Below are 24858 nucleotides of genomic sequence, written 5' to 3'. Positions count from 1 at the left end.
CGCACACGCATTACATTTTATTCCAAATTGTACAAGTGTTTGCAGAACAAATGAACTAAAGCAGCACAGAGGAGAGCATGGACATGGGATTCTGACTACCTCCTTCATCGAACTATGCTGCAACACTATGAAGGATAGTGTGAAAGCACACCAGCATGAAGCACTAAGGTTGATAATTTATTCAGCAGGAGCTGTTGACCATCTTGTATAAGCAGCACAGGGACTTATCAGCTGACAGCACACACTCTTGACTTCTGTGTGAGGCTGTTGTTTCTAGATATATTTGATGCACCTAAAGCGGTCTCTGTGCTGTTTTGGCTCCTGTCACATAACTGTGGCCTCGTTTTTCACTGCACGTCCTGCAGCTCTATGGCTAGAAGTAAGACTTCAAAAATGTATTTTGTGCAGTATACACATTTATAATGCCATAAATCATCAAGTGCAAATTGAATTTCTTTGATCATTTATTTCATAAAAAGGGAAAGATGGAGGATGATGATTTATTAAAATGTGGTTTACTTTTGAATTTACTCTTAATTTTGTTTTGCAGATTTCGGAGAGATATCCAAACTTAAAGCATTTTCAGACAGCTGTAGTAGCACTGGAACGTGTGCTTGAGTAAAATGTAGTGAAGGGAACACCTCCGCTAATCTTTATATGTAAAGCTACACTGACACAAAGTCTCTTCAAACACACTTAAGCTAGGTTAAATGAGCCTGGATTCAAACATGCTTCTTACCCAAAGCTTTAAAACTACTCTAAACACTGTTAAGTAATCCAGCAACCTGCAGTAAAGCTCAGTGGTGTACCTGGATGTTTCCCATGACCCCCGTGGACTCCATGCGACTGGCCACGTTCACAGTGTTGCCCCAGATATCGTAGTGGGGTTTTCGGGCACCAATCACTCCTGCTAACACTCCACCCTTATTCAGACCTGGAGAAAAGTGTTGACACGTGGGACATGTCAGATTCACACTGTTATGATTGATGACAAACACTATCCCTGTGAGAATACTTAATTCTTCCAGCATTCACACCGATAATGCTCAGACATGAACTCAACCAGTGAAAGAACAAGGCCTTCATCGAAACAGGTTTATATTAGCAAATGCCCTTTGTTTGTCTAGCATATTTAAGTAATGTGCCTCAATGTTTTCTGATCTGCTCCTGTTTCAACACTTCCTCCATGTTTACCTGTTGCCTTGATACATTCAGTATATTGACCTTTTCAACAGCACTAATTACATCCCAATAACCATATAGACCTGCCAATTTACAATGCAAGCTATAACATTATCTATTTTACCAGGTCTTTATTAGGGAGTCTACCTAACATTAATAACACTAAGGGCAGAAGTACAACGCACCCAAAAACACTTGGTTTGAAGGGGTTAACACGTACCGATGCGTAGCATGAAGTTGTTGAATGACTGGTAGTTGATGTTCATGAGTGTGACCTTCATGGCCAGAGCAAAGTCTGCCAGGTCTGCCAGGTGCTGCCAGCGCTCTCTGTCAGACTGCTCCTCCTTCTGTCAAACAAAGCACTCCGTTATCATGACTGGAAAGAAAACATCAGCATTTTAGCACAACTGAGATGATCATTTATGAAGCGTCAGAAAAACAAAGAGTCTGTACTGTATGATGTCCGTATTATTCAGATATATCACCACATTCAATTCTAACTTAAAATCAGCATAGCAATGCAGTTATTGACTTCTACGTTCAAAGTGAGTCAGTCAGAGACACACACTGAAGCCTGGAAAAGCCATGTGACCATTCTGACCTTAATGCAGGTGTAGCCGTTGCTGACATCTGAGGTGACACCCGATGCTGCCATGTAGGTGCTGCCGATTGTCTTGATTTTTGTGATGCAGCGGAACTGAGGCTCATCCAGCAGCTGACATGGAAACGGATGAAAGGGGAGGTTTAAACGCACTGAGGCTGAAAGTAAAGGGACTGAATCTCTGACTACTTGAAAAAAAGGTTCTGTTCTTTTGGTCAAGAGGAAATCCTGATGTTCAGCATATGGCAGCATAAAGAATTAAATATGCAGGTGCTAAAGCTAGCAAAAAGTAACAACTTTTATTTATGAATGCCTACTAAATCGAGGCAAGCAGCTTACACTGTCAAAGTCTGAGATGATCTCATTGAGGAACCGTAAGCATTCAATCCCTCCGTTATTGATGCTCTCCTCCGTGTAGAAATCAGAGAAGTTGGGAATTGAGGCAAACATGACTCCAATCTCATCGTAGGACTGGCTGTACAACTCCTGTAGGTCATATTAACAAGGTGGAGAGGAAGACATCAGGAAGGTGATGAAATACCATTAAAATAATATGATTTTAAAAGATACAACTATGACAAGAATACTACAGATAAACATGTTGGTTTTCCTATTAAAATACATAGAAGAGATATTCTGACTTTACAAGCAGTGTAACAGAAAACCTGACAAGATCAAATACCATGACTTTTGGAATAAGCGAGAAGCCACCCGCACGCACGCACGCACGGAACGACCTGGTGTGGCTATTACCTCATCCCTTTTCTTGGAGCCCAGGAAGTGTCGGGCCACATGTTCAGGCAGCATGTTGGTCACCAGTGCTTCATTCCAGCGTCTCATCTCGTACACTTTCTCCTTCTGCTCATGGACCTCAATCTTCCACAGGAACAGGGTGCGGGCAAGCTTCTCCACCTTCAGGCAGCAACAGGGACTGATGTTAGCATTTGAGCAGTGTATGGATTTGGTGATCAATACACTTACAAAACAACTCTAATGCTAAAAGTAGAAAAAAAAGTTTTCAAAGAGTATCTGTTTGTGAACCAAACTTTCTTTGCTAATTCCAAAAGAGAATGACAAACAAATCAAATTTTAGCCCAGAACTAAAAAAATAATGCTGGCTCTAGTAAGAGCCCTTAGGGATTTTACGTTGCCTAAAGGTAAAGGTGGCTAGTGAAACTTGGTATTTAGCGGGTCCCAGTGCTAAATTATTAAGGCTGGAGTATTTAAGCTACAACGTTACTGGAGCTTTTTATCTGTAATTTTTTACGTTTTGGTATAACTTATTATCACCATGCACTGGGCTGAGCTCTTCCAACTACACAAACACACACTGAGCAAAGTCCACAAAGAGAGCAGCGAGGCCGATGTTGAGACAGTGAAGAGAACCAGCTGAAGTGAAGAATACTCCAGTTGACAACTACAACAACGTGTTACGGCAATAAAACATTCACGTAAAAAGCCAATACTTTATCAATACATCTGTTCAACAAGCATGAACATGTAAACAGAAAGGAAACCTATTTCAATCTGCTCTGTCCTCAGTCTCTCATTAACCACCGCTATTTTAACACAAACGGCATGCTAGCTTGTCTAAAAGCACTTTTTACAAACAAGCTGAAACAGTAGCTGTCTGTTGAAGTCTGTTTATCTTGGTTTGTTCTTGATAACTTCTCTGCTGGCTGAAACGAAACAGCCAGGAGGACAGAGGACAGAAGAAATTACTAATTGTTATATATTACATAGACATGTTCGATTTGTTTCCAGTGAGATATTAATGACTTTACAAAGTGACTTAATTGTTTAAACATTACTGTTGCTGATCTAGAAACTCTTACTTATGTTTAAAATATCAATAAACGTTTGTCCTCTTCTGAATTCATTTATTTTTGTACTGGTTTAATGGCAATTATTTAGTCATGAAGAAGAACTGAGTATTGACGAAAGTAGCTCCTAGTTGTACTAAAATCCTAAAGATAACTCTCCCTACCTGAAGGCCACTGTAGTTCTTTACATGCTTGGAGAGGGAGGGGTGAACAGAGTGGTATTTAGTTGGTTGCAATCTGCAACACACCACTAGATGTCACTACATCTTACACACTGTTGCTTTGAGAATCATGATGCCTTAATCTGAATACATATGGAGTTTAAATACAGAAACTAACCAAAATAAAATACATATCCAAGACAAAATGACTCCAAAAATATAGCCACAAGTTGTCATTCTGGGTTCAAGACCGTTTGCGCTCAACAGAAGGATGCAGCTCAATTGACAAAATCATAGCTACATACAGCAATGAGTGGGTTTTGGATTTCACAAAGCAGAGCAAAGTCACTTCAGCTAGTTTTACTCTGTCTAAAGAAGGAGTGGGACCAATCACACACTAGTTTCAACATAATAATGTGTTTAGCATTTACATTTTTCACGCTGAAAATTCCCATGCTCACAGCCCACGGCCGACCACCAAGCCAGACCAGCTTGACCAACCGCCATCGAAAGCTGAGTGTATCGCCCCAGGGCAAGATTGAAGCTAAACTAACCCAGCTAGTGCCTAAGGCTATTCAACAACCCTGCCTATTCCTGACTGTCGCAAGAAAATAAGATGGATGAAATGAGACTTCAGGCTAAGCCAGCAATGGGAGGTTGGTGACTCATTATATTTACATGGACATTATTAACCCGTTTATTAAGATTATCCGGGTTATGATCATATTTGGGATAGGATGTTTACATTAACACAGAAAACTTACTCATATCACCAAAATAAATGAAATACCAGTAACTCCGGTTACTTGTTACGGCATTCTATTTGTGGTGCCCTGTAAGGTTTACAAAAACAAATATTAAACACTACACTGTACATTTACTACCACCTGACAACTTAACTTCTCTACTCCAATCATCCACCGAGTTTACAATAAGATCACATTGTCATGGTAACCTCTTCTGATCACCAACGGCTGTTAGCTCGGACTGCACCAAGCCAGCTCAACCACACACACCAGGGACTAAGCTATGCCTAAAAGAAGAACTGCTACTCTACTTCTATAACACTGTCCTTCACAGCGGTGTCAGCCTGTCACTGTCACTACCATGGCATGGAGGTCCCACCAGAGCTTCACCCTTGACTGACCCAGATTCCCTGATGAAGTTAGTTGCTAGCTATGCTAACCCTTCCAACTGGGGCCACCTCGAACCAATGCTTGCTTCGAAGAAATGCGATATATATGGCGGAACTGACTTACTCTTCGGACTTTCGCTTGGATATTACTTCAGTATCGCAATAACTGGACCAGCCAGCTGTCCATGCTGGACTCAACGGTGAACTCCCTGAAAGCCCAGGTAAAACTACAGAGATTTTTAATTGCAAACTGATTACTTACAAACCCCAAATCCCCAATAGTTTTGGAATGAGATTAACGAATTGTGTCCCACAAAGTTTAAAGATATACCTATGGAGAAAACTAGAGAATGTTGAATGCAGCTCTGTTTTAGGGGTTATATAACAAAAATGGGAAAAGGACCTTGCTAACTTTGTTGATTAGTTTTTTGGTGGCAAAGAATTATTTGATTATGTCTTTTAACGGAAATAAAGTGTTTAGAAGAAATAAAGTAATCTGAAATGAAAGCTGATGTTAATAATTATAATTATTATCACACAGCAGAGTGCATCACGGCTGCTAAGCTGCTGCACATTGTTACGCCACTGCCGATTATATTAATTCAATTGGTCCAAAAGTCCAAAATCAGTCAGCTGATAGTGGCCTTCCCAGAGCCAGACTGATGACTTTTGCAGTCCAGGGCCCCCAAACACTGGAACAACTGCTAAATCTTTTTAACTTTTAAGCTCTTAATTAGAACATTTGAAAAAAGCTTTTATGTGAATTCCATTCCATTGCAGTTTGTTCATCTAAATTGTATTTCATTCTATTTTATTATTATTGTTTTACTGTATTTTTTTTATTATAAAGGTTGCAACGTTAATAACCAAAGTACTATACAAATAAAGTTCACAATTTCCGTTTTATTGTGGGCAGGCCCAGACCTGCCATCGGGACACCAGACGTATTCCTGGTGATTGGCCTGGACTGCCAGGCTAGTGTTAAAAATGCAAAATGTAATGGGTAGATCAAAGCGAAAACTACTCAAGTCAGAAAAAGTGTTTTACTCTCACAGCTGTTGCAGCACATCTGTAAAGTTGAACAGATGGGTGGATGGTTACCTGTCCCTCTATCTGCTGCACCGATACACAAGAGTTCAATGAGGAGCCTGTTTTCACCTTTTTGGGGTTGTTGAGTGAATCTTTGTATTGACATGTTGGTTAGTGTTTTTTTTGGCACTTTGTTGCATTAAACTTTAATATTCAATCATTGCTGATTGCAAAAATTGCTGATGATTTTAAATTGTAATTTTTTGTCTTATTGTAATGTTAAATGCTTTGCATAGTACATCAGATATTCCTACTTATACAGATCCAAGTTAACTGCAATGGTTTTTGGCATTATTATAGTAAACTTTTGACTCTCTATTTCTAAATTCAGATATCAGGTTAGAGGTCATCTTCCTCATCTAGGAGTGATGACATGTTGTTTGTCAGCAGTACTATTATTGTTATGATTGTTTGGGTAGTAATACCATTACTACATTGCAAAATGTGCTATCGTTCTGTATGCTGTTGAAGTACATTAAACACAGAAGACATTTACTTACATGTCGGGAGAAATAATAGAAGCTGACCATCATAATGAAGATCATAACCGTCATTGTGAACTTGGAGGGGACCAGGTATGACCTGCAAAGAAGAACATTGACATATTTAATTTTTTTGCTGTAATACTAGTGTTTAAACCCCCCCAACCCTGCAATTCCTGTATGTTATATATTGAACAAAGCACACAATATTGTAGCCGTAGTTTTATAAACACAGGCAGAGCCCTCTACTGGACTCTAAGGGAATACTCTCCTCCAACCATGAACACACCTTCCTACCTGGGATTCAGGTATAACACAACTGACATCCCCCCGGCCTTTTCACTAGTCCTGTGTTGCTCATATGATCACAGACCCTGAAAAGGAGACCGACATTTCCAGGAGGTAGAACAGCATCAATGGACAGCGTGTCAACCACACCGCCGCCCTACTTCAACACTCACCCCATTGAACACGGCCACCGACATTTCCACGCTATGTGTAGATGGTGCGCAGACAGCAGTGGGAGGGTCTTGTCCCACCTGCCTATGGGCTTGGGAAACGCACCTACCAAGTCATCCGTCAGCCATGCATTCAACATAACATGCCAACGCACGGACTGGGTAAAGCAGATGAAATATTGAGTGAAAGACAAAAAGCATTGAGCTGTATAACCCCTTGTCCTGAAATAACTCATATTTCAATCACACAATCCCTTAGCTGAGGTCAGCACAAGCAGCAAAGTTGTCTGGAATTAGAATGCCTTCAAAAGGGATCTTGAGACCTCGATCACCTATGGCAGTTCCCATTACCTGGAAGACTCACGCATCACCGGGCACGGTCTCCTGGCCCCCTCCAAGAACCGCTCCAAAAAACGGTCTCTTGCCAAAAGGGTTGCTGCATACACTTTAACAGTGGGATCAGATAGCCCTATATCCATAAAACCCAGCAAAAAGTAGAGAATAAAACCAACTGCACAAGATAGGGAATCTAGTAGCCTTTTCTCGCACCAGTGTTGGAACCCCAACCACTTTGCCCATTAACAGGTAGTTGCAAATCCTGCTCTCGCAGCAAGGAGGGTCTGCACAACCTGTACAAATAATTCAGCCATCATCAGCCTGTCTCCCTGCGGAGCCAGACACAGAGAGGTTGGCCAAGTGGTTAAAGTGTCAGTCCTCCGTCGGGGGCCACACATCCCATACCACTCTACCAAGGCAGGTACCTCCCCGCCCGGTCAGGGACGTATCCGTTAACACTGTGTTGTAAGAGGTCATTCCACCCAGTGATTGTGGGGATCCCCAGTAACACAAGTTGTCCCGTACTGAGGGGGGAGTGGCAGTCACCTTTGTCATCTGTTGCACTCCGTTGCAGTATCCGTGTTCAGACAGACTGAACGCAATGAGCACAACCCCCACATACTCCACCTGTAAGTTTGGCAGGGGGCTGCTCATCTTCCAGTTGATCGTGAACATTAACTTGGTTAGGTGTAAAATCAACTGCGCTGTGTGGAACATGGCCCATTCTCTTGACTTAACCATGACGATGAGGTCCTAGCCTCTGTTGCACGGTGTTGGTAGGAGCTTCCTTCCATCTGACCAGCCAGCTGACTGCGGAAGGGGGTGGGCTGTGAAGCTGTCCTCTAGTGGGGGGGCACAACCAGATAAGATGTCTCTGTGCAACCCTACACCCTAAAACTGTTATCTGGCTTGTCCTTTGTGGAAGCGGGTAGCAGCGCCACTCGTATTCTCCATCATATGCAACCGAAGCCGCTTTACCACCGGGGATGATCAGAGGAAGCAGCATAGTGTTGATGGCTAGAGCGGGGGTCTTGATGTCAATGATCTTGAGGTCCTGCTCACCCTCATCTGTGCAACGGATCATGTCAAATAGTCACTAGGGATCCCACTGCTGCTGGTCACTGATGAAGTTGTTGTTTTTTTCCCCCTGAAGTGGGGACTCAGTCCGCTGAAGAGAAAAAAGATAGCAGACAGCGATATGCTAGCGGAGGAGAGTATTACCCATAGAGTCTAGTAGAGGAGCTTGTGTGAGTAAGATCAAATGATGACATGAAACTAAGTCTTGGCTCAAATACCCGGTTTGCTTCTTCAGTTGATTTAATCTTCATTTACAAATACATTGAGTTAGGGGTGAAAGTGCTACAATAGGTATAAAGACATCGGCCTTACACAGATGATACTGCCTTCTTTTTTGCCTCACCTGTAGTCCTGAAAGCGGGCCATGTCATAGCGGTCGAAGATGTCCCTCCAGCTGTAGATGTTAACAATGCCGGTGGCCACTGTGATGAGCAGCATCAGTGTGAGCTTGACCATGTGACTGACCTGAACCAGCATGGTGGTGGCCATCAGTGCCAGCACAGCAATGTAGCTGTAATATTTGGGGTTGTCCAGACAACCGTCAGGGCCAGACCAGGAGGAGGAAGAGGAGGAGGAGGACGGGGCCACTGTGGTGCTACCTGAGTCGGCGACTTGAGGCAGACAACTCAGCTAGAGAGTGGAGAGACAAAAAGTCATGAGTTCAGTATTATTATCACTATCATTTTAAAACTGCACTCTATGATCTATGCTCAGCTGTCCTTCAGCAGCAACATCCAACATTTATTTTATTTATCAATATTTTTGGGTCCAAATTCCTGGCTCCCTTTTTTTCGCGGCATATATGTAGCCTATATTAGTATATAGGCTATCAGTACATCTCACTGAAAACTGGCTTTTGAAATATATTTTTCAAAAGTAGGGTCCTTCAATTTGAGAGCAAGACTCAGATTTTGTAATGCTTTCCATCAAAGCCCTGTAATCACATTAAAGCCTTTGTTTGTGCTTGGATTTCAGCTCAAACTGTATGCTTGTACTTAGATATGTTACTGCTTGCACAGATTACCTGCGGTCCAGCTTCAGCACTCCTCCCACTCAGGCTTCTTAACACATTCATGGTCTGCCCACATTAAACTATATACCTCATTATAGCTGTAATTTAGTCTTGTAGTCAAGGCTGACACCGAACATACTCGTGTTGAAAGTGCACTATTTTCAGTCTCGGCCAACCTAAGCTTTGTAGCGCTGTGCTATGTTTTTTGTGAATGAAGGTCTTGGTATCGTAGTATATATCATTATTGACTGTCTATGGTATTCCTGTTAACCATTGACATAGCATGCTGCTGCAGTCGTAAACCACATAAATTGGCTTGTGTTGCATTAACTTGTGTCACTCCCCACTGGCATGAACAGATTCTCACTAGTATATGCGGCAGCTACTTGTGCCACTAACTGTAACTTGCTCCACTGACCGGCACCATACTTTGTTCCCCTTTAGCAGAGCGAGAGGAGGCCTGTGCAGCTGCTATAGTTAAAGAAAAAAGTAGAGGTGGCCCGCTGGTATATATTAACTGTATTTTTATTCCAAAAGTGGTAAAGAAAAGGGATCATTTAATTGGTCATCATGACACATGGCATTATTTTTGTTAGGGAGTTTTCACAGGGTTATTGCTCAAATAGATCCAAGAAAAGATGAGAAATACAGTATACAGAGCAAAGCAAAACGCAATCAAGGTTTTGAGGGAAAGCATTAACAAATCTTAAGTGAAATCAATAAGTAATGGCCCCAAATTAAAAAAACAAGCTCTTGAATAAAGATAGGAAAAAAGCTCTATGCACACAGGTTTTGACTTTTGCAGGGGTAAGAAACAGCAGAGAGCTGCTCACCATGTCCATGATGTCGGCCATGGTGAGTATGAAGATGGCTGCCATAGCCCAGGTGTTACGAGCCCATCGGGTGTGGTCGATCCAGGTGGAGAAAGACACCAGCTTCTTGGGAAAGACCTGACACATACAGCATTCCAATTAGTAACGTAACAGCACATCATTTTTATTGTTTAAGTTCACTAAAGCGTACAAACCAAATCATTTCACTCTATAGCTGTATCTTTATAACATGTTATATAGGGATGAAGTTCAAGTCCAGTATCAAATCTACTTATCAAATCAAAATCCTTACAAATCTCTTATGAAATCTCTTTAGGTCAACCATCCAATTCAAAGAAGTATACTCACCTTTTCTTGGCTGAGAAGGCAGAAACAGTGCACTTTTTGGTTAATGTTAAAAGTCTGTACCTACAACCTGAAAATGAGTTGAGCAGCATAATATATGAAAAGTATTATGCTTAATTGGCTGCTGCTACAAACACTGAAGGTCCTGATTCAGAACTATGAAGTTGATCATATTCAAATGTTGATATGATATAAATCAAAGTTAAACTGGGAAATTCATAAAGTGGCGTGATGTCATCAGATGGTCATTTCCCTAGAGAGGAGTCAACACTCTTATTGTCCCTGTTCTATCACTAAAAACCACTGGCGGCCCTACAGTGGTGTTACAGAGTGACACCACTCTGACAGACTGAATACAGAAGACAGCTGCAGGGACACATTAACTTTTCATTTAACCTGTTATGGAATTGAAATTAATTAGCTTTAGCTGATCTAATCTTCTTCCGCTGATGTCTGCAATTTTTAATAGCAACCTCAAAAGAAGGCCAACATGAGAAGCCTCCTACCTATATGTTTTCGATTGTGCTTTTCTTGGGGAACAGTGCCATGGCGAGTTTAATTGGCACAGCTGGAACTTGCTAATCACGCTTCATCGTTTTAAGCAGTAGCAGACTGGAGCTCCGGTTGGGTGGGGACACACGCACGCACGCACGCACGCACGCACGCACGCACGCACAACAAGCCCGTCAGAGAGACTTGGCATTCTGTGGACGCTGGACCGAGTGCGCCCCGAGAAGCCGGGCATCGTGTGGGAGTGCACGACAGTCCGTATTTTGTGTTTGATTTAATCGAATAAAGAACCTTTGTTGAACACTACCTGTTTGGAGCATTCGTCTGTGTTGAGGCGGATTCACTAGTAGCAGCGAGACGGCTACACCAACTAAACTTTTTAGTTTCTCGTTATTTATGGAGCGTATGTCTTATCTTTATTCAAGAGTTTGGTTTTTCAATAGGACAGCATGATTTATTGATGCATTCCCTCAAACCCTGTCTTCGCAAATAACCCCTGCTTGTGTTTAGATTCGTTCTGCTTATGCTCAAATGTTATGCTTTCACACAGATTTATTGTTGATTGCACAATCGTTCTCTGTGTGCTGCTGTCAATGAGCAAGATGACGTGATTGATTCACGGCATCCTTGTCAGTGTGATAAGAAGGGCTGAAGCTACACAATACCAATACTTTACATGACAAACTGTGCCTGTTTTCTCCCCGATACTATTTCTGATATTTGACTAGTAACCACTTCACTACATACCATGTATGTATACTACGTAACCTTCTCTGACTGATTCTGCTTTGCTCTGTTGAATTCAGTTGAAGTGAAGACTGTTGTAAGCTGGCCCTCACACAGGAGGAGCTTTCTGTCTTAAGGTGCTGGCTCATCCCCTAAATCTGTCCGTTTGATACTGGAGTCTGTGGGCAACTACGCAAGAACATGAAGTCAGTGAGGCTGAGGATGAGACACAAAACACCACTCATTCTAAGTGATTATAAGATCCCTGGATTATTAAATGCTGACTGGATGATTAGTGGTGTATTCTTCGTTCTACAGCTTTTCCAAAGCTTCTTATTTGTTTGTTTGTTTTTATCCACAGGTTGGAGGTCCTATCCAATTCCAAATTGAGTGTGATGAAAAGGCTGATCTGACCTGAGATTTGTGCTTCCTGTGATTACCTCTATGTACCAAATACATGAAAGTCTTGTATTTGATGTCCAAACAGTGTGTTGTCATCATCAGTGCAGAGTTTACCTTTGATTGTCAGTATATCTGTAGAGCTGAGACAAACTTCTACCAAGGCTACAAAACAAATTAATGTTATAGCAGAAGTATTCAGTAAAAGCTTGGGTCTGCTGGAGTGTCATGTCTACATGTTATCTGCTTCAGTTGTTCCTTTAATCTATGAGGATGGACAAATGTTGCATTAGAAATGTTACAGCACAATCCCAGCACTGCTGTAGAATCTTTAGCTTTGGCATTTAGTAACCTGTTTCTTTTTTTTATCTGTAGATCAAACCCTATTGGTGCTTGTTGGATGTGTGAGATGCGCAAGTTAAACTATATATACATTTATCACAAGCTTCTCTATAGATTGTTATGGTATTTGAAGAAAACTGATACAACAGTCAACAATGATGTATCATCCTAGAAGAAATACTGTTAGCTGTGCAATTACACTGCTGTGACTTTAGGGGAATATGATACAAAAAAACCCCAACAGATCAGAATATTAAATAGTATCACTTTTTTAACATTATTGATGTCCCTATTCCTTTTGCATGTCTCAGAAGCCTCCAACATACCAAAGCCCTGGACCTGGGATACCTAAATGGAATGCAGCCATTATTTATATCATTAGTTACTCCTGTACTTTTTCTGTTATGACATGTCAAAATATCTGCTGCGAAAAAGCAGTTTGTCTGTCATTCATACACAAGTGCCACCATGAATGGATTGAGATGGAAAAGGAACTGTGGGCTTATGGCATTGTGATATTTGATGTGATATTGATAAGTTCTGAAGAGCTCAGAGCATTATGAACATTTTCTCAGAGACTGACTGCCTGTATGCATCTTGCTGACCGACCAGAAATGACAGCAGAAATCAATACTGGCCTGCGTGCTGGATATCAATATATCTGAATTTCCATGACAAGGCAGGATGAAACTTACTGCTCCATGCCAAACACACCACATGTTTATCATGGAAACTATAAACTTTTTTGCGCCGTTATCAAAGGATAACACTGTAACTCATTAAGAACTGAACCATTTTGCAATAATATCAGTGTCTGTGTGTCCAAAAAGATATCTAGCAATTGCAATACCTAGATTTCAGAAAAATGATTTTAAATGACAAAACATTCAATTGTAAAAGTATGAAAATACGTTGTAACTCACTCTAGGGAAGATGGCAGCCAGAGAACAGATCGTCAGGATGAGCAGCAGGATTTCTCCCACTGCAAAGGTGATGTAGTTTGCAATCAGCCTGTTCAATAACACATGAACACAGACAAACCTTGAAAAATACCACTAGTAGTAATTGTTCAGGTCATTTACAGCTGCATGCAGATGGACAGAAAACAAAATAGCAGAGAAGAGAGCAGTATCACAGTGAGTTGGGTTGCGCAAAAACAGTTTAGATCCCAAGAGTGGAGGATTCCTCACAGAACAGAGTAAAAAAATCACAAGAAATGGATCATTTTGCCAATTTATGTATCAGCCAGAGCAGTACATAAATGGAACATGGCCACAGTGTGAAAAAAAAGAAAGAGAGAGAAATTCCTCCTGGCCGTGTGAACTAACCAGGGGTCTATGAGTGACTCCATGGCTGCAGTGAAGAGCAGGACCACACAGGAGCAGCAGAAGGCAGCTCCGCTCTGTTTCTCCTTCTCCACAGAGTAACGAGTCTCCAGGTCCGGATCCACAAACCTCAGGGATAGTCTGTTGGTGTGTTTCCCCTTCAGACTGCGGGACAAGAGAACCTTAGCACTGACATCCATTTTAAAATATTGGTAATTAAGGGATTAGATCAGTCTCAATTTTAATGAATGCACACAAATATATTTTTTGATCTTTATAGCTTTTCTAACTATACAAACACTTGCACACTCAAATGCAAGGCGCAGACCCAACCATGGTGAGCAACTTGAATTTAGTGACTTACTCAAAGACACTTGAACATGTGGATGGGAAGACACAGGGATTAGTCACCTCTTTACCTCCTGAGCCACAGTCCCCGGATATTCCGCGTATTTGAACTGATTAGAAAGATTACGAATCTGACGAGACAATGCCATTTTCAATACTTAATAGTTTTTGATATCGATTTTTGTGCTAAGGTTACATTTTGGTCGGTACCAGAAAAGTACACGGTAAAGTTTAGTACCTAGCCGCACAAATCAATGTAGAAGTTGCACACAATGCAAAACACATTTTTAAAAGGTATTATGGTGGCTACAGACCGCTATAGAGTTGAAGTAAGGCAAGGCACTCTGGAGTGTGCAAAAACACCACATCCTTTGGATTTTCCTGGCAAAATCATCCATTATATAGAAATCAGTCTGAAGGCAGTTGTAGCCAACCGAGAGAGTCAGGGAAGCAGGGGCAGACTAGTCGATGGAAAGTTCGGAAGAGTCCCGAACGGCTGATCCATCGTAGGCCAAACAGGCTTGAGGTGGGGGTTTTTTTTTCAATTTCTGATGTCAGTAGTATTTGAACTGATCCTTGTTTTTGTTGAAATGATTGGTTCAGTCATTTTAATTGTGAACTTGACAAACTGTGATTATACTAGTGTTCCAGCTCACTGAGGCTTGCCTGACCGGTTTTGTTGTGTTTCAGTACAGTGGTGACTTGAATATACAAACTGCGGAGGCAGGTGCCAGCTAGACATCCTAAAGTGACTTGAAGGTCTTCAGCATCATCAGATCTTTATACCATTTAAGTTCCTCCTGGATGTCTGAGCTCCTCCCCCTTTCTCGAAAGCTGAGTCTAGCCACTCTACGAAGGAAGCTCATTTCGTATCCCCAATCTCATTCTTTTCGTTACTAACCAAAGCTCATGACCATAGATGAGGTCGGAACCTAGATGAACTGGTAAATTCTCATCAACAAGACCCCAAAACACTTGATCTCCTCCGCTTGGGACAGTTACTCACTCCAAACCTGAAGGGTGCAATCTTCTGCCTCAAACTTGGAGGGACTGACTCTCATCTTAATCGCTTCACCCTCGGCTGCAAACCGCCCAAGTGGGTGCTGAAGGTCACGTTCTGAAGAAACCATTTAATCCACATCATCTGCAAGGAGGAGGGAAGCAATTCTGAGGTCCCCAAACCGGACACTCTCCTCCCACTGGCCCGCCTAAAGATCTTGACATATAAGACATATGGCCGCGGATCTGATTATATGTCATTACAGGCCATCGTAGATCTTTGGCCTAGGGTGTTGTGGTACCAAGTTCACTTAACCTTGAAGTTATCTTTGACCAGGATCTGTCTTTTAACTCTTATATAAAACAGATCTCAAGGACAGCCTTTTTTCATTTACGTAACATTGCGAAAATCAGGCAAATCCTGTCTCACAGCGATGCAGAAAAACTAGTTCATGCATTTGTTACCTCTAGACTAGATTACTGTAACTCCTTATTATCAGGCTGCTCTAATAGGTCTCTTAGATCTTTACAGTTGATCCAGAATGCTGCAGCACGTGTTCTAACAAAAACTAAGAAAAGAGATCATATTACTCCAGTATTAGCTTCTCTGCACTGGCTCCCTGTTAAATCTAGAATATAATTTAAAATTCTTTTACTTACCTACAAAGCTCTAACTGGCCAGGCACTGTCTTATCTTAAGGAACTTATAGTTCCATATTACCCAACTAGAGAGCTGCGCTCAATCAATGCAGGGTTACTTGTGGTTCCTAGAGTATATAAAAGTAGGATGGGAGCCAGAGCCTTCAGTTATCAGGCTCCTCTTCTGTGGAACCAGGTTCTAGTTTCAGTCCGGGGGGCAGACACACTCACCACTTTCAAGAGCAGGCTTAAGACTTTCCTTTTTGATAGCGCTTATAGTTAGGGCTGGTTCAGGTTCGCCTTGGTCCAGCCCCTAGATATGCTGCTATATGCCTAGACAGCCGGGGGACTACCTAGGATACGCTGAGCTCCTCTCTCCCTCCATCTTTATGTATTAATCTCTATCTATTTATGCACATTATGATTTTGCTTCTTCCCCGGAGTTCTTGTGCTTTCTCGCCTCGCAGGTTCCCATGAATCGGGGTTATATTTGGACTGTCATCGTGCCACCTACTGAGGCCCTGCTGACACCCACTACTACTACCACTATCATTATTAGTCACATTACTATTATTATTGCCTGTACTATTACGCTTATTGACTTGCTTGTACCCTGGAGTCTTTGTGCTTTCTCGCTTCGCAGGCTTCTATAAATCGTGGCTGTACCTGGACCGTGGTTGTGCATCCTGCTACGGCCCTGCTGACACCGACTGCTACCACCATTATTATTACTAGTCACATTACTATTACTATTACCTGTACCATTAAGCATTTTAGCTTTACTTCCACCCTGAAGCCCTTTTGCTTTCTCGTTCTGCAGGTTTCCATGAATCGTTGTGGTACCTGGACCGTAGTCGTGCCTCCTGCTGTGAGCCGACTGACACCCACTGCTACTTCGATTATTATTATTAATCACATTACTATCCCTATTTTCATAACTATAATTCTACTGTAATAATTGCTGCTGTTATTATAAGTAGTCTTATTATATGAATCATTTATGTCATATACATTGAATGTGTTGTATCTCTGTTATGCTGTTCATTCTGTACACATGACATCTATTGCATTCTGTCCATCCTGGGAGAAGGATCCCTCCTCTGTCGTTCTCCCATAGGTTTCTTCCTTTTTTCTCCCTGTTAAAGGGGTTTTTTAGGGGAGTTTTTCCTGTGCCGAGGGAAGGACAGAGGATGTCGCATGTGCACAGATTGTAAAGCCCTCTGAGGCAAATTTGTAATTTGTGATTCTGGGCTATACAAAATAAACTGAATTGAATTGAATTGAACTTATGAACCGCCAAATACTTGAACAAAGTGTTTGTTATGGCCAATCCATGACTAGCACAAAAGTCCAACAATAAAGCACCACTTCGATCCAGATCAGGAAGGCCGTTCCTCCCAATCACCCCCCCCCCCCCCCAGGTTACTTCATCGTTGCCCACGTGAGCATTGAAGTCCTTCATTAGAACTATATAGTCCCAAGTCGGCGCTCACTCCAGGACTCCAAGAAGGCCGGGTAATTCTATCTGCCGTTCAGTGATTAGCACAAACAGTGAGAGACTCCCTCTCAGCTACTCGCAGTTGCATAGAGGCGACCCGCTCATTCCTCAGGGAAAATTCCATCAAAGCAGTGCTTAGCTGGGGGCTCCTGGAGAGGGGCGCCGGCTTCCCTTTTCTGGACGATTCACATGGGACCACTTTGCCTTGGGAGACCCTACCAGCATCTATTGCCCTGACAACGCATCTCCCAGGGTTACTGTGGCAAAAAAACAAATTACCCAACGGTAACAAGCAGGGTGCCGGTGTAACGTTATTCCTTCAACAGTTGCTGTATTGCTTTGTTTGGATTTATTTTAGGAATCTTTGCAGAATCATCTACCCAAATTTTGGTTCTTTCAAGACTTAGCTGGGGTGCACAAGTCAATGATTGGACCACCAAAGAAAACTATGTTTGGCTAGTATGAGTGTGACGTAAGGCTAAATATTTTTGTATATCTTATCATTTGTATATATAAGTGCAGTTCATTTACGGCTGTTCAGACAACATTTAACCTTTGAGAACTTTGGCTTCCTTTCAAAAGAAAAAAAGGGTTTTGTAGGATTTTTTTTTATCCATCACCAAGTAAGTTACCAGAATAAGTATAATTTTTTTATCGGTACCCAGACATAAGTATTGTATCTGCACTCAAATCTAAAATTTCCAACCAAACCCAACTCTATTTATTTGTGGTTCAAAATTGAAGAATTTCAAGCAGTAGCAAATGATAACTTATGTAATGACCACCAACATGACATAAAACAGTATTATAAAGATGTTTAGTATCTAGAAAGCTGTAGTGCTTTATGGTTCATCAACCAGTGAGGGTGTTCCCTTACGCTTGGACTGTCTCTCTTTCCAGCAGAGCCTCGTTGAGCAGTTTGTTGAGCTCCTGTTCGTTCTCCTGAGCATCGATCACCCTTTCAGCCAGGTCCCGCAGCCGAAGCCTTCTCCGAGGGTTAGGGAAAGATGGATTTACCACCTTAAGCCCGAGCAAGAAAAAAGTGTTGAATGGAGAACACCCAAATAACCCCTTTCTATATCTTACTTTATCAATACCATGTCAGCAATTATGTTTGTCAGCTGATCTGTCCTAACACTTCAATCTACTCAGGAACCCTCTCTGAACATCAACATCTTGCTTCACAATAAAGAAGCCTTTATGCCAGATTTCAATGGAATTTTGCTGAGAATAGTCATGATCCCCTGAGGTTGAAGCCTAAGGGTGTGTGTCCACATAGAGCCTTTTCTGGCAAAAAAAGCGTCCGCAGGGCAGCTTGGTAACGCTTCTCATCACAGCGTTTCAAGACAAAAAATGGTCGGAAGGCTTTGTTTCAAGTTTTTTTTTTATGACAACAATAACTTGGCAGCATTTTAACCACTGCAGTATGATGGACTAGCATTGCACCTTTGCTTTATCATCTATTTGGGCTACTTTCCATTTTTTTAACATATTTTTTTCATCATTAGCACCAAACAGAGGATGTGTGCTTCATACTTTATATAGATGATCTTGTCAGCATTCAATATGACAGCTGTAACGCAGCGCAAGGAGAGACAAGGCGTTTAGTAATAAAAGCACAACCCTCACCCCTGCCCGTCCAACCAGAGCTTTTTTGAAAACTTCAGAAAGTCTCAGCTTGAAGCACTCCAAGCGCCTAGACAGAAGACGCTGCCGCATGTGGACGCATTTGTTCTTTCCTCATTAGGAAAAAATTTAAAAAGATACTGCTTCTTAGAAAAAGGCGCTATGTGGACACAGGCCCTAATGCTACCATCGAGTCCAAATTTTCCCTATTACACAAATAATATTTAAATCTAATGAAATGACAACCATGACATTTCCTCAGCACGTTCGAACTGCGCAGAGGATGAACTCCATTTTAGACAACCCACCAGATTTCCTTTTTGTGCTTGCCTCAGGACAAAATGTCAACATTGAACACAAGATTATCTCTCATTTAATCAATGTGCTTAGCAAATGTCATGATGAGCTACTTAAATTCCACTGAAAATAACTGATTTTGTTCAAAAAATTACCTCTTATAAATGAGGTAATTTGACCAGGCCCTAAGAATAGCTGAATCATAAGGGTTCCACCAGTGAGACTCGTGCTACAGTACACTTTTAATTTCTAATCTTAGTGATCTCTTGGTTACCCTTGTATCAAGGTCTTCTGGTTCCTCCGGAGTGGTGCAGGCTGTGTTCACACTGCCGTTACACTCTGTGGTGTTGATCAACAGCGGGGAGTTTCCATTGGAAGAGGTAACAGACAGCTTCTAATGTGAAACAAGCAATCAGGAAGTGCTGAGTGTTTACTGTGAAAATTTGATAGACCTTTCTTTCTTCCTTTAACATTTGTGACTTATCCATGTATTTTGAATGCTGAACATACAGTATCTTTTATTTTGAAATGATTTTAACATTTAGCTTTGAGTAACAGAGGTATTAAAATGTGATTGTAAATGTAACATTGTACTTTCCATGTGCATCAGCTGGCTGAATATGAGACCATCATTTGGATATCCAAATATTTGCAGTGTGGGTGTGTGGCAGGTTTGACTCACTACACCATTGATGCCACTCTTCCCCACAGGCCCCTTAGGAACAACCACTAGGAAGGTTTCGATGCCCCTCTCCCTCAGGTAGTCACAGCGCTCACCTCCATTCCCGGGCTCCACATCAAACTCTCCATGAAGACATTCCATGGTGCTCTGTGAGATGTGGACACGTCTGGTCCACAAAATACAGAGGGATCAAAGGTTAGATGAGTCATTGATCTTCCAACCACCATGAAGGTGGTTCTGCAGACTTCACAGCCCCATGATAAGGCCTCAGAACAAAGCAATTTCCTAATATTTCAAATGTAGTGTTGCTGTATGCATTTAGTTAGATCCCCTTTTACACTGATGCTTTTATGCAGAGAGATGAAGGCCAACAGTAGGCCACATTGTCCTTGATGAACACACTGATATCATGGGAGACTGTAGAACCCGCAGAAGAAATGTTTGGTTGTAGCAGTGTATTTTCCTTTTTTACTATACATATTTAAAATACGTGACATTAGAGCAAACTGTATGTGCTGAAGAAGATGGTAAGATGTAGTTGAAAGCTATGGAAAATGCTAGTACCATTTGTGTGGTGACAAATAACATGCTCAAAACCTAAACTAATCAGTTTGCAGACATGGACCTGAATTTAGAGTGAAACGTATCCATGCTGTTTTTGTCAGTATAAAGAAGTTTCACTTTCAGCTCAGTATGCTGTCAGAAAGGGTTGTTTGAGAACATAAAGTGGTGAAAATATAGCATACACTTAAACAGATATCAGTGTTTCTAGGTGAACCTCTCTTTTTTGTTTGTTAAAATACATTTTCTTTTCCTCAAACACACAGCAGTACATTACTTTGTGAACTGTCGGTACTCCTATCTGCCCGCTATCAACTGTAGTAATACAATTACTTTGGATTCCAAACAACAGAACTATCATTCTATTAAAGCTACCCATAACATGTATTCAGGTAATAATTCACCTGCTCTTTGGTTAACATAACAGACTGAAAAGTAAATGAAGTCAATGCATGGAAAATAGGAACTTTTAGTTAAAGCTGAAATAGTGGGCAGGTAAATATGAAAAAGAAAAGTGATAAATAAACAAATTGAGCAAGACAGAATGGACTGAACATTGTTCTGAAACCTTTTTTCAATGTCAAGGACCCAGACAAATGGAATGAAAGCAACATAGACATCATATTAACACTTAAGGCCTGATGTAACTGTGACATAAACATTCTACCAACAGTGGATTGAAGTAATTTTTTTCACAAAGAGAGGACCTTCTTGGGTCTGTTCTTACCCTGGTATCCCTCCAGCCTCCATCTTGTTGGCCACAGTGACGTCTGTGGACCAGACATCGTACTGCCAGCGTTTCTGACCCAGCACCCCCCCGAGGACTGTACCGCTGTGCACTCCAACCCGCATGTCCACGTCTGTCTGGGTTTTCTCTCGGACGTACCTGTGGTTGGTTTAGAAAGCACCAAATTAAATCAAAAGCAGCAGGAATCACAACTAGCTTCTGTTTTTGTGACAATCAATTTTTCACAGCTCTCTTTTCTGACTTAACCTTTGCAGAACACTGTCTCTGATAGATCTCATTTAGAGCAGATGGGACATCAGAACTAAAGGAAATCCATTCATGGCAGCTCGTATAGAGTCTGACCCAGATGTTGCATCAGAATCAATTCGAGCTTAATGACCCCTCATTGTTCACTTTGCTTTATTTCACAGATGTGGTCAACAGAAAGTCCATCAGAATGATCGATTCCACACAGTGGACCAAGTGACTAACCCAGTCCATCACATTGACATGTAGCTGACAGTGAGTGAACTTTAGAACAGGCCAGCTTCTGACCCCCTCCTCCCTGTACTCACGAGATGGCCTCCACCATGGCCAGACCCATCATGATAGAGCTGGCAGCGTGGTCCTCCCTGTAGTCTGGCAGCCCACAGATACAGTAGTAGCAGTCTCCAAGGATCTTGATCCTCAGCTGGTGATATTTCTGACAGGGTAGAAGAGGTTTAGAGAGATAGATGGACTACCTACATCACCTTTCCTTCTGTCTTTTTTCACCATTATAGAAATTTACGGAGTGGGTGACCTATGAAACATTTTGGAATAGTTTTCAGAGATGTACAGATCTTGTCTTTTGGATTGGGATCAAAACAGATACTGACTTTAAATAGTGAGCAGACACACAATAGGTTTCTGTTCTGCTCCATTCACTTGCTGTGGTAAGCTAGCATCAGTGAGTTAAGATATGTTTAGCATCATTTCAAGCATGAGCTTCATAGTCAGTGCATTTTAATGTGAGAGCGGTGGTATTGGTGAGACATGAGACACCATCAAGGAGGTCCAGTTTGAGGATCAGATCTGGGAATGTTAAGGTTCTCTGACAATAAAATACTGCACAGCAGTTTGTGTTCCTCACAACGCTGGACAGTCACCACGGAAGCACTTATTTTGTCTCTCATCACAAAGATCGCAGCGTAAAAAATAGTATTAATAAATACACAAAGTCATTGACCAGGAATGTATAGGCAGCCTCACTGTGAAATCCAGGGCTTACAAATGCCATTCAAAGTTAACTTATGATACTTAATATTTACTTCATACACTTTCTCTAGATTAAAGAAATGAGATATAACATGTAAATGATGGGAGGAATGGTAACATACAGTATATGAGAAAATATGTCTGAAACAGATTGTAAATGTGGGAAATAGAGCGCATTGTATGTGTAAATGACTGTAAAACACTCAGAATGTTATGCAACGGTGTAAAACTCACTGCAGCCAGTTTGTCAAAGCGAGCGAAGAGCTCATTGAGCAGTTTGACCAGCTCCTGAGCGCTGCAGGACGAGGACAGCTGTGTGAAGCCCACGATGTCTGCAAACAAAATACTGCCCCACAACGGGACACAGTTACAAGATGGCCCATTAGTACTAATGTCATGCTGCTACAGTCACAGAAACAAAATCATCCATACACATTTCACTCTTTCAACTAGTCACATTTTTATAAATCTATGTCCAGCCTTTCCCTTTAGGCAGTGATAACTGATGAGAAGTGATGATGACTGACTCGCCTATGCCGGCACAACGCTTATTAATTAGTAGTCAGGATGGGGAACCCCACTGAAACAGAAGTGGGACAGGAGGCAGCAGGTGAGATGTTGGCTCTTTATCAGCAGCGGGCACTGGAGATGTTGTGATAAACGTTTTATCTTTGTACAGGTTACAGTGTTGATGGAGACAAGCTTTGAATAGGCTACAACAAGTCTTGTCAGATATGGGTTTTAGTCTCAGTTGATTGTGATGCTGTTGGTTCAGTCATACTATTGCATTTGCTGTTCAGTGAGCCAAATTGAAATATGATGGAAACCACACCCACTCGCTTTTTCAGTAGGTGTGAAAAGAACCAACCACCATCACGTAATTGATGTTTTTTCTCATATCATTCAGTATTGATAATAAATTAGCTCATCATTTCTGTGGAGTTTAAAGAATTGCTTGCACTTAATCACTCAGAAGATTCAGAACCTGAAAATGAGCCACAGAGAATGTATTTAAACAAACTAAATGGAAATGGAGCAGCCAGGAGCATATCGTCATTCTGTGTGTATCAGCACAAAGTCTGACTTCTGTGATGGGTTATTAAAGCAGGCCTCGCATATTATTCCAGGGGATCCGTCTAGTCGCTGGCGTTTGACACTGTAAGCGCTTGCATTCATGCTTCACTGGATGGTGAGGCTTCAAGTTACAGACTTAGTCAATGTCTTTGTTAGCACAGGTTTACATACATCACAATTCTGTTCCTGTTTTGGAACTGACTCATCTTTTTGTGTCCAAACCCGATTTAAAAGAACAGGGTCACAAGACAGGGTCTGTATGAAAACAGTCAGGAGCCCATATCAACAGAGAGCCTTCCTGTTCGTACTGGACATTGAAGATTCCTTCCTAAAGCTACTTCAATGTAAAGGGGACAAAATCCACCATCCTCTCTCTGTGTAGAAATACATTACAAAGTTATCTACATAAGAGTTAATAGTACAACTTTTTCAGCTTTTATGCCATACTTCTATTGCAACTTAACAGGGAAACACTGTCTCTAGAATCACAAAGAGGGGATTTAATACTGGAAATAAATAAATATAGCCGCGTCATTTGTCTAAGACAGAAGAATGAAGCCTCATATTAGCTTTTAGCACATCATTTTGACCCCCATCACTTACATTGAACACGAATTAAGAAGAACTCTCCAGTATAACAAGGGGGACTGATTACAGCAACCGAAAGCTGTCTCAGTGTTTATGTGGGCACCTGGCTATTGTTTGAGACAGATTTGAACCGTTGTGAACTTCTATCTGCACACTAACCTCTTCTTATCTTGTTTATCCACAACAGCTTGTTTCTTTGTCATTGTTTCTTTGCCATGTTTAAGCTTGTAGTGACTGTTGACACAAACCGGTTTCCTCTTCTCTCCCATCCAACTATCTGACTTCTGATACCAGTACAATGTACTGTGTTCGGTTCAACTAACTCAACCCACCCTGCTGTGATTGTCTTGGGAAGTGGGCTGTCTGTTTGTAAAAGGCCGCTATATAATTGGTTAGAAATCGTTTTTTGTGTTGTTATGTGTCATAAGTATGATGACAATCAAAGTTACTTTTCAACAGTGTGTCAGTTTGAACAAATCAGAAAATAAATGTGTGTTTGCTTAAAATGAATGGCTTGTGTGTGACTTTGTTCGTGAACCCACTCAGGGATCCATGTAGATAGCTAGAAACCACTGTGAGACGCTTAATGCTGCTCATTCTCTCCCTCCTTCTTTATGTATTAATCTCCTATTTATGCACATTACTGATTTTGCTTCTTCCCCGGAGTTCTTGTGCTTTCTCGCCTCGCAGGTTCCCAGGAATCGGGGTTATATTTGGACTGTCATC

The 24858-nt window shown here is 41.5% G+C and overlaps 1 protein-coding gene across 2 annotated transcripts in view; it reads right to left on the bottom strand.

The window, feature by feature from the left end:
• The window catches only part of adcy3a (adenylate cyclase 3a), a 40640-nt gene that overhangs the window by 4295 nt on the left and 11487 nt on the right, over positions 1 to 24858 (bottom strand). The window contains exons 6-21 of one of the 2 annotated variants that reach the window (XM_054622446.1): positions 22705 to 22816; positions 21789 to 21916; positions 21214 to 21372; positions 19926 to 20091; positions 19518 to 19637; positions 18198 to 18340; positions 13840 to 14001; positions 13435 to 13522; positions 10190 to 10306; positions 8688 to 8974; positions 6492 to 6573; positions 2537 to 2695; positions 2123 to 2269; positions 1784 to 1897; positions 1403 to 1529; positions 810 to 934 (exon numbers count right to left, since the gene is read on the bottom strand). In XM_054622446.1, coding sequence (XP_054478421.1) covers positions 810 to 934; positions 1403 to 1529; positions 1784 to 1897; positions 2123 to 2269; positions 2537 to 2695; positions 6492 to 6573; positions 8688 to 8974; positions 10190 to 10306; positions 13435 to 13522; positions 13840 to 14001; positions 18198 to 18340; positions 19518 to 19637; positions 19926 to 20091; positions 21214 to 21372; positions 21789 to 21916; positions 22705 to 22816 — 2236 coding nt within the window. The remainder of the gene's footprint in view (positions 1 to 809; positions 935 to 1402; positions 1530 to 1783; positions 1898 to 2122; positions 2270 to 2536; positions 2696 to 6491; positions 6574 to 8687; positions 8975 to 10189; positions 10307 to 13434; positions 13523 to 13839; positions 14002 to 18197; positions 18341 to 19517; positions 19638 to 19925; positions 20092 to 21213; positions 21373 to 21788; positions 21917 to 22704; positions 22817 to 24858) is intronic. The other variant, XM_054622447.1, reaches the window with a different exon arrangement.

The sequence above is a fragment of the Anoplopoma fimbria genome, chromosome 20 (genome assembly GCF_027596085.1).
Source record: "Anoplopoma fimbria isolate UVic2021 breed Golden Eagle Sablefish chromosome 20, Afim_UVic_2022, whole genome shotgun sequence".
In the NCBI taxonomy this organism is placed as follows: Eukaryota; Metazoa; Chordata; class Actinopteri; order Perciformes; family Anoplopomatidae; genus Anoplopoma; species Anoplopoma fimbria.
Note: the sequence above shows the minus strand (reverse complement) of the source record. Positions and strands in the feature narration are given on the sequence as shown.